This window comes from Rasamsonia emersonii (genome assembly GCF_000968595.1).
Source record: "Rasamsonia emersonii CBS 393.64 chromosome Unknown ctg1118621760537, whole genome shotgun sequence".
Classification (NCBI taxonomy): domain Eukaryota; kingdom Fungi; phylum Ascomycota; class Eurotiomycetes; order Eurotiales; family Trichocomaceae; genus Rasamsonia; species Rasamsonia emersonii.
The window spans coordinates 1-17,232 of NW_013562924.1; the positions used below are offsets into that span (position 1 = coordinate 1).

At 52.1% G+C, this 17,232-nt stretch overlaps 7 protein-coding genes across 7 annotated transcripts; 4 read left to right on the top strand and 3 right to left on the bottom strand.

The window, feature by feature from the left end:
• T310_7403 (uncharacterized protein) lies at positions 1-2,084 on the top strand (the record flags this gene model as incomplete). The annotated part of the gene is made up of 6 exons (XM_013469791.1): positions 1-948; positions 1,005-1,091; positions 1,161-1,407; positions 1,463-1,694; positions 1,749-1,941; positions 1,995-2,084. Coding segments are annotated over 6 exons (1,797 nt in total), but the record flags the coding sequence as incomplete, so codon positions are not given.
• A 622-nt stretch (positions 2,085-2,706) lies between these two features.
• T310_7404 (Protein disulfide-isomerase) lies at positions 2,707-3,905 on the top strand (the record flags this gene model as incomplete). The annotated part of the gene is made up of 2 exons (XM_013469792.1): positions 2,707-3,229; positions 3,301-3,905. The coding sequence occupies 2 exons, from the start codon at positions 2,707-2,709 to the stop codon at positions 3,903-3,905; spliced, it is 1,128 nt and encodes a 375-aa protein (XP_013325246.1).
• A 511-nt stretch (positions 3,906-4,416) lies between these two features.
• T310_7405 (uncharacterized protein) lies at positions 4,417-5,272 on the bottom strand (the record flags this gene model as incomplete). Its single annotated transcript, XM_013469793.1, has 4 exons — positions 4,417-4,505; positions 4,628-4,801; positions 4,971-5,029; positions 5,184-5,272. 4 exons carry the CDS (start codon positions 5,270-5,272, stop codon positions 4,417-4,419), a joined length of 411 nt encoding a protein of 136 aa, XP_013325247.1.
• A 260-nt stretch (positions 5,273-5,532) lies between these two features.
• On the top strand, positions 5,533-6,884 carry T310_7406 (rRNA processing protein (Ebp2); the record flags this gene model as incomplete). The annotated part of the gene is made up of 3 exons (XM_013469794.1): positions 5,533-5,697; positions 5,773-6,490; positions 6,577-6,884. 3 exons carry the CDS (start codon positions 5,533-5,535, stop codon positions 6,882-6,884), a joined length of 1,191 nt encoding a protein of 396 aa, XP_013325248.1.
• Positions 6,885-8,246: 1,362 nt separating this feature from the next.
• T310_7407 (uncharacterized protein) lies at positions 8,247-10,492 on the bottom strand (the record flags this gene model as incomplete). The annotated part of the gene is made up of 4 exons (XM_013469795.1): positions 8,247-9,365; positions 9,651-9,916; positions 9,987-10,232; positions 10,477-10,492. 4 exons carry the CDS (start codon positions 10,490-10,492, stop codon positions 8,247-8,249), a joined length of 1,647 nt encoding a protein of 548 aa, XP_013325249.1.
• A 177-nt stretch (positions 10,493-10,669) lies between these two features.
• On the top strand, positions 10,670-12,063 carry T310_7408 (Pseudouridylate synthase; the record flags this gene model as incomplete). The annotated part of the gene is made up of 3 exons (XM_013469796.1): positions 10,670-10,703; positions 10,788-11,866; positions 11,995-12,063. The coding sequence occupies 3 exons, from the start codon at positions 10,670-10,672 to the stop codon at positions 12,061-12,063; spliced, it is 1,182 nt and encodes a 393-aa protein (XP_013325250.1).
• Positions 12,064-12,813: 750 nt separating this feature from the next.
• On the bottom strand, positions 12,814-16,212 carry T310_7409 (GPI-anchored cell surface glycoprotein; the record flags this gene model as incomplete). Its single annotated transcript, XM_013469797.1, has 5 exons — positions 12,814-12,854; positions 12,914-15,597; positions 15,638-15,770; positions 15,854-16,041; positions 16,139-16,212. The coding sequence occupies 5 exons, from the start codon at positions 16,210-16,212 to the stop codon at positions 12,814-12,816; spliced, it is 3,120 nt and encodes a 1,039-aa protein (XP_013325251.1).
• Between the last annotated feature and the right edge of the window lie 1,020 nt (positions 16,213-17,232).

A 17,232-nucleotide genomic window follows, 5' to 3' on the forward strand; every position in this document is an offset into this window, starting at 1 on the left:
GGTCTAGGCACTCCCAAACCCGAAGAGCTCTACCGCTTCTTACAGAGGATCCTCTTCGAGAATGGGGTAGCCTTCATGGTCGCTCCCTACAGTGCTGCAGCTCAACTAGCATATTTGGAGAAGGGCCCGCAGCAGCTGATAGACGCCGTGTTTGGATCCTCCGACATTCTCCTTTTCGACGTTGAGAAGCTCATTACGAGAATCGACTTGGAGTCGTCTCAATTCTTCTGGATCACCAAACAAGCTTGCCAGGATGATCTCGGGAGGCTGTCCAGTGAGCAGTTCCTGGACTTTGGCCTGCTTCTGGGCTCAAGCTTCCTCCGCACATTCCCGCCGTTCGAGAACCCCGCATACCCTGGGAAGACTCTGAACATTCGCGATGCATTGGCCATGTTCAATGGGGCGGGGCGGAGTGCGCTCACCCTGTGCGCTCAGTTCGAAGAGGATCGCAGAGTGCAGGAGCTGCAGTATCTTGACCGCTACAAGCGAGCTTACATGACCGTGAAACACCATGTTTTCATCGACATTGACGGCAAGGTCGGTCCGATGGATCAAGAACACGCACCGTCCGACATGCACGAATTGATTGGACAACGATTGCCCGAGGAGCTTTACTTCTACTTGTCCAAGGGAGTTCTGGGTCCCAATATCCCTAACTATTTGACCTCAGGCGAGGTGGTGGTGCCCCTGCCTCTAGGTGTCGAAGATTCTGAAATCTACCGCCATCTTACGAGCGATCTTCTCACGCCTATTCGCACCCAAGCCATCTGCCTGCTCTCCAACTCGCTTCATCGATTCTACCAGACCAAAGTGATCAACGTGCGCACCTGGTTCGATGACAGCACCGATCGATCTATCAACCTCAAGACCTTACCTTCCGTCAAGGAAACTGTTCAGAGCTGGAAAATCAAAAGCGAACAACTCCCTGAGGGGTTGAAGAAGCTTCAGGTTCGATCACCCGTCCTTGAAATCAGAATCTTACTAACTTTTTCGTCGTATAACAGACCCCTCGCGCTTCGTTCAAATTTGCTACTCAGTGCCTGAAGGATTCAGATTTTGTTTCCAAGTCCTTCGCCGGCAAAGATGCGCCTGTATGTGGTCCATTGCCCTAATAATAGCCGTTTATTTTTTTTTAATGGGGCCATCTCTGACAGTTACAGCCGCTGTCGTCGCAAGATGACATTCTCTCCAATGTCTTCTGGAGGTTCCTGCAGCTTCGTGGATATGTGGATGAGAAGCACCAGCTTACTGCCTGGGGCACATGTCTTGAGCAGGCGCTCTCCGTGCTCGATCCCGCTTCGAATTTGGAAGAACCCGCCTTTCTCGCTATCGAACTGCTTCGTTTGGGCATCTTAGGCCCGAAGGACTGGTTCTCACACATCTCAGGCGGTCCGATGAGAGGCACAGGTAGAGTTCCCATGGTCCCAGACTGCCTGGAAACAAACTAAAATTTCTCTTTCAGACGAGGAAAAGACTTATAATCTATTGATTTCGCGAGTCGCGTGCATTGGGAAACTTCGCCACAAGAATATCGGCTATTCAGGACCGCTCAGCAGACAGCTTCTTTCCTTCCGATCCCTGGTCTCTGCTGTCCGCTCTACCTTGAGGGATTTGATTGAAGTGGTCTTGGCTGGGTTGCTTCTCAGCGGAGAAGCGGATCGGGAAATTACCAGCTTGACTGAGATGAGCGTCAAGTAAGTGGGAAGCATCGTTGACGCAAGTGGATCGTTACTCAATTCATCCCCCAGGCTTCCTTTCATTAACGACAATGATTGCGGTCTTGGTATTGCAGTCCGCACCTACTTGGACGACCTTCTCCATCAGAACAACCCGACGTCGGCGGAGGCCCGGGCTGAGGTGAAGTCGAAGGGCAAGGAATGGTTTCAGCACAGCGAGAGCTTTACTGCCAACCTCGATTCAGCGTTCCAGTTGTGGGATGCGGTAAGTCGATGGTCGTCATTGTCTTTCCAAGCAATCGCTGATTTGTCCATCAGATCTACAAGGGGACGCAGAGCGCCGGCAAAGAGTTCAAGGACGCGAAACTATGGGAGGATGCGAACAAGTGGCTGGCTGAGAGACGGTGATGGAGGTCCGCAGGACCAGCTTTTGACAAATCTACAAACTATCGCTATCATGCCGGCAGGGCAGGTGTTGCGATTTCTGATAAGACATAGACAATGTCACCTCACGCAATGCGCGTGCAGTTTGTCAGCACTGAAGCGGGATACCTGCAAGCCATGTATTAGTAAACAATAAAAAAAAAGGATATGACTGCACATGTGGGAATTCCACATCTGCAATTTCATCGTAGGATTAATAAGTCTTGTAAAACGCAACCGTAGGAGAATTGATTGATAAATAACCAGAAAAGTACGCTATGCTTGCTGCAATATTATTCGCAGCACGATGCTGGTTGGCCATCTGGTGGAGAACAAGTGGCCTATCGCCGATAACCAAAGACGGGATCGGCCTGTGGCGAACGGGCAACGTTGCTTAAACTCCAGAGCTCGTCTTGCTGTCCTCTTCTTGTGAAAGACCACAACCCCCTTTCACATTCCTCAATTCGAGGCTTCTTTTTTGGATTCCAGATTTTTTTTCCAGTGGCCGGCACAACTTTCAATTTCTAGTTTTTCTCTTTCCCCCCTCCTTCTCGGTTTATCTTTTGCATAGATTTGTTTGTTTGTCGCTGGTGCGACACTCTAAACAATGGCTCGCTGGAGCTTCTTGCTTGTGAGCTGCCTCGCTCTGCTTGTCGGCATTGTCAATGCCGGCTCTGCTGTCGTCGATTTGATCCCCTCGAATTTCGACAAGGTCGTTCTCAAATCCGGAAAGCCGACTCTGGTCGAGTTCTTCGCTCCCTGGTGCGGCCACTGCAAGAATCTCGCCCCCGTGTATGAGGAGCTCGCCCAAGCCTTCGCCCACGCCTCGGACAAGGTGACGATCGCCAAGCTGGATGCGGATGAGCACCGCTCGATCGGCAAGAAGTACGGTGTGCAGGGATTCCCGACGATCAAGTTCTTCGACGGCAAGAGCGACACGCCGATTGAATACAGCGGCGGTCGGGATCTGGAGAGCCTGTCGGCCTTTGTCACGGAGAAGACCGGTATCCGGCCCAAGGGTGTGAAGAAGGAGCCCAGCAATGTTCAGATGCTGGACGATTCTTCCTTCCCCAAGGTCGTTGGCGGCGACAAGCACGTGTTGGTTGCTTTCACGGCCCCTTGGTGTGGACGTAAGTTGAGCTTTTTCCCCCAGTGGTCGGAGACAATATGTGGGACTGACGGTGGGTACTGCTGGTTGCAGACTGCAAGAGATTGGCGCCTACTTGGGAGGACGTTGCCAATGACTTTGTCCGGGACCCGGACGTCGTGATCGCCAAGGTTGACTGTGAAGCGGAGAACTCCAAGGCTCTTGCCAAGGAGCAGGGCGTCACCGGCTACCCGACGATCAAGTTCTTCCCCAAGGGTTCCAAGGACCCTGTTCCCTACGAAGGCGGACGCACTGAGAAGGAATTCGTTGAGTTTGTGAACTCCAAGACTGGCACACACCGACTGCCCGGCGGTGGACTCGACGACAAGGCGGGCACGATCCCGACCCTGGACTCGATTGTGGCCAAGCACTTGCCGAACAAGAGCTTTTCCAAGCTCTCGGATGAGATAAAGAAGGCGGCCAAGAATCTGCAGGACCAGTACGCCCAGTACTACATCAAGGTCACCGAGAAACTGAACGACAACGCCGAGTATGTCGAGAAGGAGTTTAACCGCCTCAAGAAGATCCTGGAGAAGGGCGGTCTGGCCCCGGAGAAGGCGGACGACCTGGTCTCGCGCAGCAACATTCTCCGCCAGTTCTTGGGTGAGAAGGCCGAGGAGGACAGCAAGGCCGAGGAGGGCAAGAAGGACGAACTGTAGACGGTTTACTACGGTGTTACCTACTATCCATGTACAATTATGTGTATGACACATGATCGTTGATGACATGAGTGTCACTCATCTGGGAGAGAGATGGCAGGTCCTATCTAACGTCTGGCTTGTTACCTGTATAGTAAGCAGTTTCTGGTCTGCGGAAGAGGGGGAATGATACCATGTGGAAGGCTGGATTTGTGGGATGGGAATGCGAAGCTTGTCGTCTCATTCCACGTATATCATTCAATGGAAGTTCACTAGAAATAATAAAATAAATAAATACACGGATTATTCGACAATTTCAAAAATGTCAACACAACGTCACGAACAAGGACAGATAAGACTTGGTATCATAAAAAAACCAGCAGGTACCACTAGTACATACAACACGACGCAGTCAATCGCAAATGATACGTAATCATGCAATGGATGGATATCCCAACTGACAAAATCTTGTAAAAAGCATAAAGAAAAAACACATGTAGCACTCGAGTTCTATTTTTTTTTAAGTCATCAGCTAGCTCTTCGCAGTCGCAGCCGCAGCCGTTTCTTCTGCCACGGTCAGAGAAGCCTCGAGCTCGTCGAGGCGTCGGGCCATGTCATCCACTATTTATTGTTGATTGAAACAGATTAGCCAAAATTCCTACAACGACAGTATGAAACAAATGCTGTCTAAGAACTGTCTTTCTTTTTCTGTCTATGGAGATAAGGAGGTGGTGAATACTCACACTTCCCGAAAATCTCCGTCGACACCTTGTCGAACTTGTGCTGCAGCTGATCGAGGAGGTCGTCTACGGCGGCGGCCAGTTCTTGCGCGCCGGCTCCTGTGTCGGTGGGAGTAGCGGTGGAAGTGTTCTGGTTCTGTGTTTCGGCTGTCAGCTTGCTGTTTTTACTATTTCTTTCTGCAATTATAAGATATAGTATAGGAATCACATGATATGAGAGGATAGAGCTAGGTTGCCATATAACTATCCCTGAGGCCTTCATTTGCCTTTTCTTTCTCTATCTCTTTTTTTATCCGACAGCATGGGAATGAAAGACGAGAAAAGAAAATCAGAGTCAGTGCTATACCTGTGACTGCAGAGACGGTCCTGTGGCGTTGGTGTTTTCCTTGTTCTCTGTTGACATGGCTGTACAATGAATCTAGAGAAGGAAGAAAAGAAAATGAAATTAAAATCCTCGTTAGTTTTGACTCTGAGAAACGAATCAATCCCTGCTGCTTTTGCTTCGTCTTCTTGTCTTCTTGATCGACTTCGATGTCAGCGGTTCCACCACTAGGACTACCTAGGAGACCTGACCCGACTTAGGATTAATATTTTCCCCGGAATCCCGCCCGATAAGCACGGCCCTTTCCTTTCCAGACTAGCGGCCATTCTTATCGCCCGTCCACACGCCAAGCCCCATCGAGCATAGTCCCGTTCGCGGGCGCAGTAGGCAGGTGCTCGGCCAAAAAATTCCATGGCTTGGCTTGGCTTTGACGGTGGAATTGATTTATTCAACAGCGCTGTTACTATCGAATTATTCTAGCATTGTGCCCATATTCTGGATTTTTTTTTAAGAATTTCTGCCTTGTATTTTTTTTTCTGTTTTAAAAAGAAATCAGTTTTGAGATCGCAAATCCGTTCGCGAAGACATGGTCAAAAAGAGCAAATTGCTCTTAGCTCTCGACGCCCACAAGGGCCGCGACTACGAAAAAGAACGCCAGAAGAAATTGGCCAAGGCCGCAGAGAAGAGGAAAGCGGCGAAGAAGGCCAAGTCGCAAGATGAGAAGGAGAATGAGGAGCATGAAGAGCAAGAGGTGAGTGCGACAGACATTCAAGGCCCTTGTGGAAAAAAAAAGACAACCACATGACTTACCCTTGCTGGTTCTCAGGAATTGAATGAAAAGAAGAAGTCCACAGACGGGACAGCCGCTGAAACGAATGGCGTCGAGGCCAATAGCGAAAAAGACCAGTCGGACGAGTCAGAGTCGGAGTCAGAGTCGGGGTCCGAATCAGAGGAAGATGGAGAGTCAGACGGCGAGAATGAAAGTAAGGAAGGTGAAGGAGAGAATGAAAACAAGGACAGCGAAGAAGAAGAAGACGAAGACATTCCCCTGTCAGACCTCTCCGAAGACGAGACACAGGACGTAATACCGCACCAACGCCTCACCATCAACAACTCCGCTGCCATCAACGCCTCCATCAAGCGCATTTCCTTCATCACACCGCAGACGCCCTTCTCCGAGCACAATTCCCTCGTGTCCTCCGAGCCGATCAACGTGCCCGACCCGAACGATGATCTGCAGCGCGAACTCGAGTTCTACAAAGTCTGCCAGGCGGCCGCCGTGGACGGGCGCCGGCTGCTCATAAAGGAAGGCATCCCGTTCTCCCGTCCGGGCGACTACTTTGCCGAGATGGTCAAGACCGACGAGCACATGAACAAGATCAAGCAGAAGCTCTACGAGGAGGCTGCAGCGAAGAAAGCCGCGGCAGAAGCTCGTCGGCAGCGCGAGCTCAAGAAGTTTGGCAAGCAGGTGCAGATTGCGAAGCTGCAGCAGCGGCAGAAGGAGAAGAAGGAGACGTTGGAGAAGATCAACAGTTTGAAGAGAAGTACGTTCTACCTGCCTACCTGCCTGCCTGCCTGCCTACATATTATCTCGCTGTCCGACCCAATCACTAACGTATGATTTCTACAGAACGAAAAGCCGAGCAGCAATCCGGCCCAACAGAAGACGAAGACCTCTTCGACGTCGCCATCGAAGAGGCCCACAAGGCAGAAAAGAAGAACGCCGCCAACAACAAGACAGGCGGGCCCTCCGCGAAACGCCGGAAGAAGAACGAAAAGTACGGCTTTGGCGGGAAGAAGCGGTACGCAAAGAGCGGCGACGCCATCTCCTCGGGCGATCTGAGCGGGTTTTCAGTGAAGAAGATGAAGGGCGGTAGTAGCAGCGCGAAGAAGAAGGCGAAAAAGACCGGGGAAGAGTCGGCGGAAGGCGATGAATAAGTAGATTTTATTAAAAAAAAATTAGGGCATGGGTGTTGTTCTGTAATGTATAACATAGTAGGATTCGCGACAGTGTGAATATAAAAAATAAATGTTGACTTTATTTATTTATTTCTTTCCTCTTTCCTTTTCTCCCTTTTTTTGATATATAGATAGATATCCTTATACATATAGTCAAGGTTAAGGTTACTACTACTTTTCTGACTGTGCTATAGGAAGATTGTATTTGTTCGTTCTTTTGTTGACTTTTTTTTTTCATTTGAAATAAATGAATACTCAGGGAAATAGCAATTTCATTCCTCCCTCTCTCTCTCCTTTTTTTTTAAAAAAAGAAAATTCCATATTTTTTCCTGTATAGGTATGTAACCTGTGTATGTACAGTACATACATAGTACAGCATCGAATCGATCAATTCGCTCCTCACTCGTAGTCCCTCATTCAGTCCCTCATTCAGTCAGTCAGTCAGTCAGTTAGTCGGTTAGTCGACACCAGTGGTGTTGTGTTGATGATCCTGATCCTGCGGTAGAAACACAGTCTTGCTGACTTGCTTGTTTTCTTGCTGACTTCCTCCCAGAAATACTCAGATGGTCGGTATGAATTCCTTTCTTGCAAGGAAGGAAGGAAGGGTCCTCAGGAGTTAGGACAACTAGGTAGTTGTCTTGCTTCTTTCCTTGGACTTGGACTGGATTTGGACTTGGTTAGACTTGGATGGGACTAATCGAGCAAGCGAGCGAGCAGATCCTGATAAACAGTTACCTACCTAGCTAGTAAGCTAGAAAGCTAGAAAGCTAGCTGGTAGCAATGCCCTAATTCTTCTTTATTCGTATTCTTATTTATCAATGTCAGGGTCAGGCCCGTTTTGGTCTGGGTGACACAACACAACACAAGGAACAATAGATAGATAGATAGGTAAATAGGTAAATAATAAACTTGGTATTGTATGATATTGGTTACTATAAAGGGTATCTCGTGATGATCATCAATCAATCATCGCCAATCCAATCCGATCCGATCCACAATCCATAATCCAATCCAATCAGATAATTTCTGTCCAGGGGAAACTAGAGTAAGCAACCAACAGATACGTTAAATTGACAAATTGATTGATTGATGGAACGTACCCAACCTCAATGCCTATATCCGGGCATGCAACTGTGTGTAGTAATAATACATGGGTCGAGCGAACTGGGTGGGACTCCTGTCCTGTCTCCTACGGAGTATGTTAAATGCGGATAATAGTCTTATCCGTCCTCCGCGCAATGACCCGGCGGAATACAGTAGTCCAGCGACCCGTCAAGGTAGTAATAGGAGCAGCAGTAGCAGCAGCAGTAGTAGAGTAGCATGCTGACAGTGGTGACGGATTCACCGACGAATGCGTTTGGCAGCAGTGTCCCCATCCGCAGTGACGCCCTCCAGGGCACCAATCTCACGAATCCGGTTCACGAGGTGCTCAACACCGACGTTCACGTTGAGCCGCTTTTCGGCAAACACCAGGTCGAGTCTCGTCTGGGTGTCGTCCGCATGCATCAGGGTGTGGTCGTGGATGAGCTCCTTGGACCGTTTCGAGCTCGCTTTGTGCACGACTTTGCCGCATCCCTGCACAGAACATATCCATGTGTCGCCGGGCAGATTCTCGGTGTTGGTTGTCCGCTCCAATGCCGACTGGGAATGCTGCGCCACTGAATTATTATTATTATTATTAGAGATGTTCCCCGACTGAAGAGTCTCTTGCAATGGCGTCTTCCGAATGGCGGTGGAGTCCGAGTCCGACAGAATCGACCGTGCCCGTCCATTGATGCTCGCCGATGATGGGGGCGGCTCGCGGATGAGCTCATGGCCACGAGACTTGCTCGGCGTATCGAGGTCTTCGTTTGCTTCGCTGTCTTCCGACATTTCCAGTTCCTGCGTCGTCGTCGAGCTACGTGCCTGTTTGCCTGCCTGCTTGCCGGCCTGCTTCGCCGACACCGAACTGAGCTTCGGCCGCAGGACGGACTTGCGCACTCGTCGCCGCCGCACCCGGGGATGATCTTCATGATCGCTGTCATGCTCAGAGCTGTCATCATCTTCCATGGCTGCCCGGGGACGCAACGGGGTGATGGCCACGTCTCGCGTCTCGTTGTTCTCTGCTGCGCTCTTTAGCTCCCGGTAGATCGCCTTCCGGGACCAGTCAAAACTCGAAGTTTTCTGCTGGTCCATCATCTCGATGAGCATTTCTGCTCTGACGGCGATGAGAGCCCGCGCATAGTCTTCGGTATCCATCTCGTATCGGCCATGAAGGGTGCTTGCGACAAGGTCGACGTTCAATTGACGCTTGGCTAGTGCTCCTGCTTCCTTCAGTTCTGTAATGATGTTAAATATGGTATCCGCCTGCGCCTTCGCAACCGCGTCCCTGTCAACGGATTCAGCCTCCGTAGTCGCACTTCTATTAGCAGCCTCCTCCGCTGGTGGCTCATGCAATGCCTTTAATCGTTCATATTCCTCCTAGACTGAATTTTAGCAGCCGAACATCCCCACACAACGGGAGTCAAAGGTAAAACGAACGGGAAATTTCTCCGCGAGATGCTTGAATATGGTGGTTTCCGTCCACTGTACGTCTTCCCTCCCTTGGATCATCTGAGAGAGTAGAAAACTGTGATGCTTGTAGAAGACCTCGGCCGAATCGTCGGCATCTTCACAAATTCCGTGGGTGTGCGCGACATACTGATGAAAAAAAAATAGAACAAACGTCAGTCATGGGATTCAAGAAAGAGGAAGAGAACAGCCCACCTCCTCGCACAGATACTCAAAACTCGGGTCCCAGGTTCGACGCTTCCGCCGTCGTCGTTGGTGTCTGTCGACCAGGAAATACAACAGGTCAATGGCCTCTACCATGTCATTGTACATTGGCCGATAGCCCTTCGCAGGGACGATGGAATACCATCCTGCCTGACCGGCCACCCAGATGCCAATCTCTCCGTCAGCATGCTGACCGTAGGCGTAGTGAGTGACGTTTTCGATGACGATCCGTTTCGAGAGGTAGTCAGGGTCGAGGACTGCGCGCGAATATCGTCAGCTGCAGGGGGCCCCAGAAACGATCCACGCACACCAAGGGAGAGGACATACCTAATGAAGCCTGCTCCTCCTCCACCTCATCCAGATTCCCAATGACCCGGACAGGGTTGTCCGGCGAGGCCGTGAGGAGGTTTGCATAGCGCGATTTGCCGGGGATAAGGATCTTGACGTCCGTCAGGCTGAATTCCTCCCATTCGTTCTCGTCCTCGACGGATGGATCTCTGGCGGCCAGGACCTGCTCTTCTCGCGACGTCATGACTTGTTCGGAGGCAGCATGTTGGGACTTGCGCGGAAGGACTGTACAAGAGGAAAGATAGGGGTAGAGAAGAAAAGATGGAGAAAAAGGGCTGAAGCTGAATGAATGAAATGAATGATGGGAATGTGATGGGCTGCACGCGTCGGTTGGCTTTCCGGTCTGATCTTGACGTCGGTATTATTTCCAGTGGATTACCAACCCCCGATACTAAAAATTACGGCCCGCAGCAGGAAAAAAAGACTGCGGAGAGCGGACTTCTAGACCTGCTTACTCCGTAGTACTTACTATCTAGCTGCCTCATTGTCAATGAGGACATTCAGTTCTTCTGGAATCAGCTAGCGTTGCACTGAGATATACCAAATTGGGTATTATACACCACCAGCCTTTTTCTACCTGCCTGCAGTCGACTTGCGTTCCCCTCGCGCCCACAGTCTTGATGGGCTTCTTAAAGCGAAGCTTGAAACTGTTTCGCAGAACTATGGATGGAGAAAGGATATACGAGGGCGTATTTGGTAAGAACTACCTGTATCTCTCCATACCTTTTGCTCTTCTGCAGTTTTGATCAAGCTAATGACAGCCAAAACTCCACGCGACAGCCGTCCATAAACCCCAAGGCGTCACCTCAGCCGATGTCCTCCGACACCTTCAGAAGCATTTCAACCCATCGAAACTGTTCAGACCGTGGATAGAGGATGAGCGCCACCGACGAGCGCAGGACAGCAACTGGAAGCGCCATCGCAAGCGACACAAGCCGATCGAGGTGAAAATCGGCCACGGAGGGACATTGGACCCCATGGCGACGGGGGTGCTAATCGCCGGCGTGGGGAAAGGCACCAAGGACCTGCAAAACTTCCTCAACTGCACCAAGACGTACGAGACGGTGGTCCTGTTCGGGGCGGAGACGGATACGTACGACCGGCTGGGCCGGATCGTGCGGCGTGCGCCGTACGAACACGTCACGCGCGACGTTGTGGAGAAGGCATTGGAGCAGTTTCGCGGCAAGATCATGCAGCGGCCGCCCATCTTCTCTGCGCTGAGGGTCCAGGGAAAGAAACTGTATGAATACGCCCGTGAAGGCAAAGAGCCGCCCGTCGAGATCAAGTCGCGGCCGGTGGAGGTCCACGATTTACGGATTCTAGAATGGTATGAACCCGGGACACACGAGTGGAAGTGGCCCGAGCAAGAAGTGGCCGCGGACGAGAAGGAAGTCGCGGAGAAGATGCTGGAGAAGGACGCTTCAGTACCGCTCGCATCGGCGGAAGAAGCTCAATTGGCAGAAGAGTCCTCGTTGAAACGCAAATCACCGCCTCCTCCAGCCGAAGAAGAAGGCGAAGGAAAGGACGCCCCGCCATCAACTAAACGTCTTAAGGCCACTGACGAAGGGGAACCCACCCCAGCTGGGACTCACGAACCTACAACCACAACAGAAGAAGGTACAGAAGAATCGCCAGATAAGAAACAACCAGCTGGAAACCCTCCAGCCGTCAAACTCACCCTGACCGTCTCCTCTGGCTTCTACGTCCGCTCGCTTGCGCACGATCTGGGCAAAGCAGTGGGAAGCTGCGGCCTGATGAGCGCATTGGTCCGATCCCGACAGGGGGAATTCGAGCTCTCGCCGGACAAGGTCCTGGAATACGAAGACCTCGAGCGCGGAGAGGAATTCTGGGGGCCCAAGGTACGACGATTTCTCGAGCAGTGGCAAAAGAAACAGCAACGGAGCCAATCGCCCGGAAAACAGAAACCCAGCTAGCTTCGTGTACAGTTAATTAATAATTAATAATAATGAATAATAATCCGTGATAGAATGTAGAATTAATTTTTTTTAAATCTTTCCCCGAAAACAAAAAAAAAAATTCAACGCTTTCTATTTAGATAGACACCGGATAGCTCCCTTCTAGAACTGGGCCTGGGCCACCCCTAACCGAAACGCACAAAAAAATAGCAAATTATGTAAATACATCTTTTCTAGAACAATACAACAAGGAAGCTCCGAAGGAATGACTGACAATCTGGATTCTAAAGGGGAGACCTGACCTATACCGGGAAACTTGCTCCCTTTGGCATGGAGAGACCACTGACCACTCTAGAAAAACCGAAATCCGCAATAGGAGAGAGCAGTACCAGGCGATGAAAAGACAGAGAGCCTGGTTGGAAAGGAATAGAGGAAAAAAAAAAGAAGCTGCAGGGACTGTCAAAAGTAGGAAAATGTACATTATTAAACTGTAAATGTAAAAAAAGGTGAGGAGAAAAAGAAAAAAGGTAGTGAGTGAAGCCAAAGTCGATAAAATGAACGACAGCAGAAAGTTGTGGGCAGGCTTGCGAGAGAACAGTTGACCCCCAGGATCAAAAAGTAAAACGACTCATAAAATCATGGTTCTCATGAAACGGTCGAAGAAAAGGCCGCTGAGAAGGGAAGGTGTAAAAAAAGGGGAAATTAGAATAGACACACAATATGAGAATACAACAAATGAAACCTTTTTGGGTGCCGGGGTATAACCACTGAAAATGCATGCAGACAGACAGACAGAAAAATCCAAAACGAAAAAACTTAAACGACAGTTCAAATCAATGACGTCGAGTATTCGCAACAACAACAACCCGCTCGTGCTTAGACACGTATTACTACTCTATTGTTTGGTACGCGGCGTGTGCTTCAACGAGAGCTAGGAATTAATCATCAGTTTTGATCCAGATACCTGCAAAGGAGATGGATGGTACTTACTCTGTAGTATAGCGGCCTGCCCTTGCCTCGACTCGCAGGCACACTGGAGCGTACTGCCATCCCGGAAGTCCAACAAGATGCTGTTCGGGAGTTCTTGTCGATCTTCGTCGGGGAGGCACGGTGTCTTGAACTCTGAAAGATGATAGCGTTTGACGATATTGCGGGTGCTGGAGTCAACATTGCTCGGTGTCAAGACTAGATACCCCTGATTGTCGATGCGCAGGAATCTTCGCTTCCACAGCAAGGTATCTGGGAATTGCACGTTCACTTCACCAATGTCGACAGCCTTTGGTGGTTCTGGGCGCTGTTTCTCCTCCTTCTCGGGGGACGCCCGAACCTCCTCCTTCAAATGTGACTTGGGGGGTGGACTGGTCACGCTTCTGCGCGGACTGGACGTAAGAGAGGACATGCGACGCATGAGTCGGGACGTGCGCGACTCCTTCTTTTCCTCCTGTGGTGAAGCCAGGTCATCCGCCTTGGACCGCGAAGAGGATCTGCTCTCGGAACGAGTAAGGGTGAGAGCAATAGAGTTGCGTCTTGAACCTCCTGGTGATACTGACGAGCTGCGTTGATCAGTATTAGAAGCGGTCGGAGGAGAGAGTGCGTCCGAAGACTCGCGTTCCACAGTCAGCGGGCTACGCTGCAGGTTGAGCGCGGCTTGTTCAGAGGGATTGGCATTCGCGTCCGTAGGCGGAGCATTCCCATCGCGGACAATGCGGGCAGTCACAGACACTGAATTTCTCTTGCTCCGTGTGTGGGAGTCGTTGCTATTGACGGTCCCAGTCTTGGAGGATGGTTCTGGCGAAGGCGAGGGTGTAACGTGTGTCGTGGATTTCGAACCTGCAATTGTGGGGGGAGGACCTCCGCTCGATATAGAAGCACGCTTGCGGAACTTCTCGAAGGGAGACGAGGACTGCGTCGAAGAGCCTGCAGGAAGACTCGGGGCAGAACTCGAGGTGGTTTCGCGACTGTTTGAAAACATTTCCAGAGCTTTGATACGCTTCGAGATGCCAGAAGAGACGTTGACTTTCTTGGCCACAAGCACGGGGACCGGTTTAGCCTGCTGGGGGGTAAAGGACGCAGAAACCGATCTTCCACCAGCAGGTAATGCCTGGATGTCACTTCCTCCAGCGGCTGGATTCGAGACAGAACGAGAATTCTTCCACGCTTCGAGAGGCGTCTGTGACTCTCCGTTGGGCGACAACGAGGATTTCCCAACCGATACTGGCTTGGCCTCCTGCACCGTGGCGGATTTTAGCTCTTCCATGAAGGAATCATCCGAAAGAAGGTTATCCTCGTCCGAGAAGTCGGGGCCCGGGACATGGATGGGTTCTAGAAGGCTTGGGCGCTTCTTCCGCTCTCCCGCATCCTTGGTCGTGTTGCCGGTGGTCGACTCCTCTCCCGCTACAGAGCTTGCTCGAGAGCCCTCAGGGGGCGAGTCTGGCAAAGGAATGGATTCAACAGATACTTCGGGGATGTCTGCCCCCTGCTGCTGCTGCTGCTGCTGCTGCTGCGCTGATTCTGGTAATTCTGACGGTTTCGAAGAGTGATCAGCATTCTCCGAGGATCCTCCGTGGGCATCTTTGTCATCCTGACCAATTGGGCCATCACTGTGCTCCTTCTGGGCATCTTTTGGATTCTTCGATTCTGTACTGGCGGACGTCTCCGTCGGATGCGAAGTAGTATCCGGGTCGGTAACCATCACATCCACCCCGGAGTCGGGCTTGGGGGATGGGGGTTTCGGGTCCTTGTCGGGGTCCAAAGCAATCTCAGCAACTGGCTGCGACTGTGAGAGCGACTGCTCAGGATGTGCTGTTTCAATATCGACGTGGTCGTCGTCGTTCTTCTGCGTCTTCGTCTCCTGCGTGTGGTCGATGTTCTCTTTATTTTCACTGATGTCCGCCGTAGCCTGTTCGCCAGCCAGCTGCAGTTGGTCCTGCTTCCTCTGCAATTCCTGTGTCCGCTTCTCCATTTGTTTCTTTCTCAGCTCCAGTGCTTTCATCAACCGCTGCTTTTCAGGTGTCATTCCTGAGGACGGCACCGCCGTCATCGACTTCGCGCCTGGTGACAATTGCGGCTTGGGAATTGAGATAGTAGGGGGCGGGATCAGGAGATTAGGGATCGGAGGGGCATTTCTGAGAGAAGCGAGCGTAGGCGCGGCTCCGTCAGGCTGGGACTTGGGTCGACTCGTGCCCCCCTGCGGCTTTCGAGAGGACGTCGAACGAACCCCAGCAGGCAGAGCAGCCACGGGGCGTTCTTCTTTACTCCGGGACAAGCTGCCTGCGGTCCGGGGGCGTCCATTGATGTCGACGGAAGGTCGAGGTCCCAGTTTTACCTTTGGACGTAGAGCTTGGTCCAAGTCCTGCAGGGACGGTCTCATGGACTGAGTCGACTTGCGGGGCTCATAGGTGTCATGGGAGAGTTGGTCCAGGATATGCTTCTGTGGCAACGAATGGACCGAAGCCGCGTCCGTGTGCGAGTCTGCATGGTTCCGGGGCGGGCTGGGGAAAGCATCAACGACGGCGGCAGTGTCGTCTACGTCCTTGGGCGGCGATCGGGGGGGAACTGCAGTCGCTTCCGACAGCTGACTTTTCCGCTTCTCGGCCGTTTGGGAAGGCGATGACGACGGGTCCTGGGTGTCAGTGGTGCCGCCTTCCTCCGCATCCTCGGCGATTTCCATTAACCTGCGATGCCGGAGAGAACTGGTGGAAGAGGTCATGGAACCAGAGGCCGCATGCAGGAGGCAGGCGGAGGACAAGGCGCTCTCGAGTCAAGTCCGACGGCGCAGCAAAGGTGAAAACGGTGTCCTGGGGGGTGAATTTGTCGAGGACCGATTGGAACTGGACGGTGATGCGTGCTACAAGTATTTGATCGTCAGCCCCGGGTCTAGTCCCATTCGCAGCATGCCAGTCCTGCATGCCACCAGAGGTAATCTCTCACCTTGCATCAATCTCGAGATCCCGTCGGGCACATATTTCAAGACGACCTTTCTCCTTCGATACTGCAGAAAACCGTAGAGCGGGGACTTCTCTTCGTACGCCTTGACGGACGAGCGGACGTCAGGCACGCCGCCGGTGCCACGGCCATGGAGCGCTACTTCATCCCTAGATACATATTTGAGGAGGAACCTGAATGCAGGCAGAGGCCAGTCAGCATGGATTTCCCTTGGCAGGGCATCTAGGGGGGCCCTTTCAAAACCAGCAATTCGATGCCAGGCACACTCACCATCCTCCCGCTTCGGCCAGGGCAGTCTGGTAGGCGTCGATGACAGAGGGATCATCTAACCCATTGAGAGACATGACGGGTGCTGCATTGGAGGGGAGAAACACGCAGGGAGCTCTGCACGAGCAGACGCTGCGACTCTTAGAGAAAGAGTCGAAAGACGTCGATGGGGGGCTGTCGGGGTCGGCTAGTTGGTCGCGAGCACAGGGCACGACGCTAAACTCGCCGTAGAAAGTGCCGTGGAGGGTGCTGGTTTGTGTGCTGCACAGCGCAGGAGAGCAGGACTGCAGGAGTCGTTCAGACAGTCAGAGAGCGTCTGGCAGAGTCACGGACAGCTCGACCAGGCCGTCTGCGTGCTCTGGCAGTGCATGCCCCTGCAGGCTGGGAGCGGGCGATGAGAGCCGTGGCCGCAGCGGCTCTCCTTTTACTCCGTGCCGGTGTCGAGGCGTCAGGGGTTAGCACCCACCAGGGCAACCGAGTGCCCACGTTCTATGAGAAGCCCGCCGCGGTGACTGGCCAGAGGCAGTGGGGATGCCGGCGATCGAGCGAGGCAGTTCGCGTGGGCGCCTGAGGTTATCCTCGTTCGTGTCCGCCAGCTCCAGGCCCCTGTGGAGTCGCTGAGTGGCGGCCAAAGGCAGCGCCAGGGTTGATGCCTCTCGCAGATCTGGGAGAGAGGTTCGAATTACAGAATGTGACCCTGGCAGCAGGGCCTCCTGGTGTGTGATGTTCTTCCATTTCGAGTGTTGAACCATTAATAATGATTTTTTTTGCTGCGTTTCCGAATCCCGGATTACCAGGACACGCAGCGTGCATGACAGCATTCCTCCAAACGAGGCCAGAATGTGCATCGAGATCTCTTCCCGCGCACCACGCCAATCCCTGCCGCCTATCTGCTGCCCAATCTCCGATCACATTACTCCGTACGATCGTTCTGACTCCTATTGACGGGCGATCCCGGCATTCCGGACCACGGCTGACTGCTGCGCTTCGGACGCGACACGACGTGCAGATTCTGAGCTGGCCTTGTGCAACGTCAAGCTCGAAAAATACTGGATGCTGGCGACGTCAAGGGATGGGATTTGGAATCGCGCTGCCGT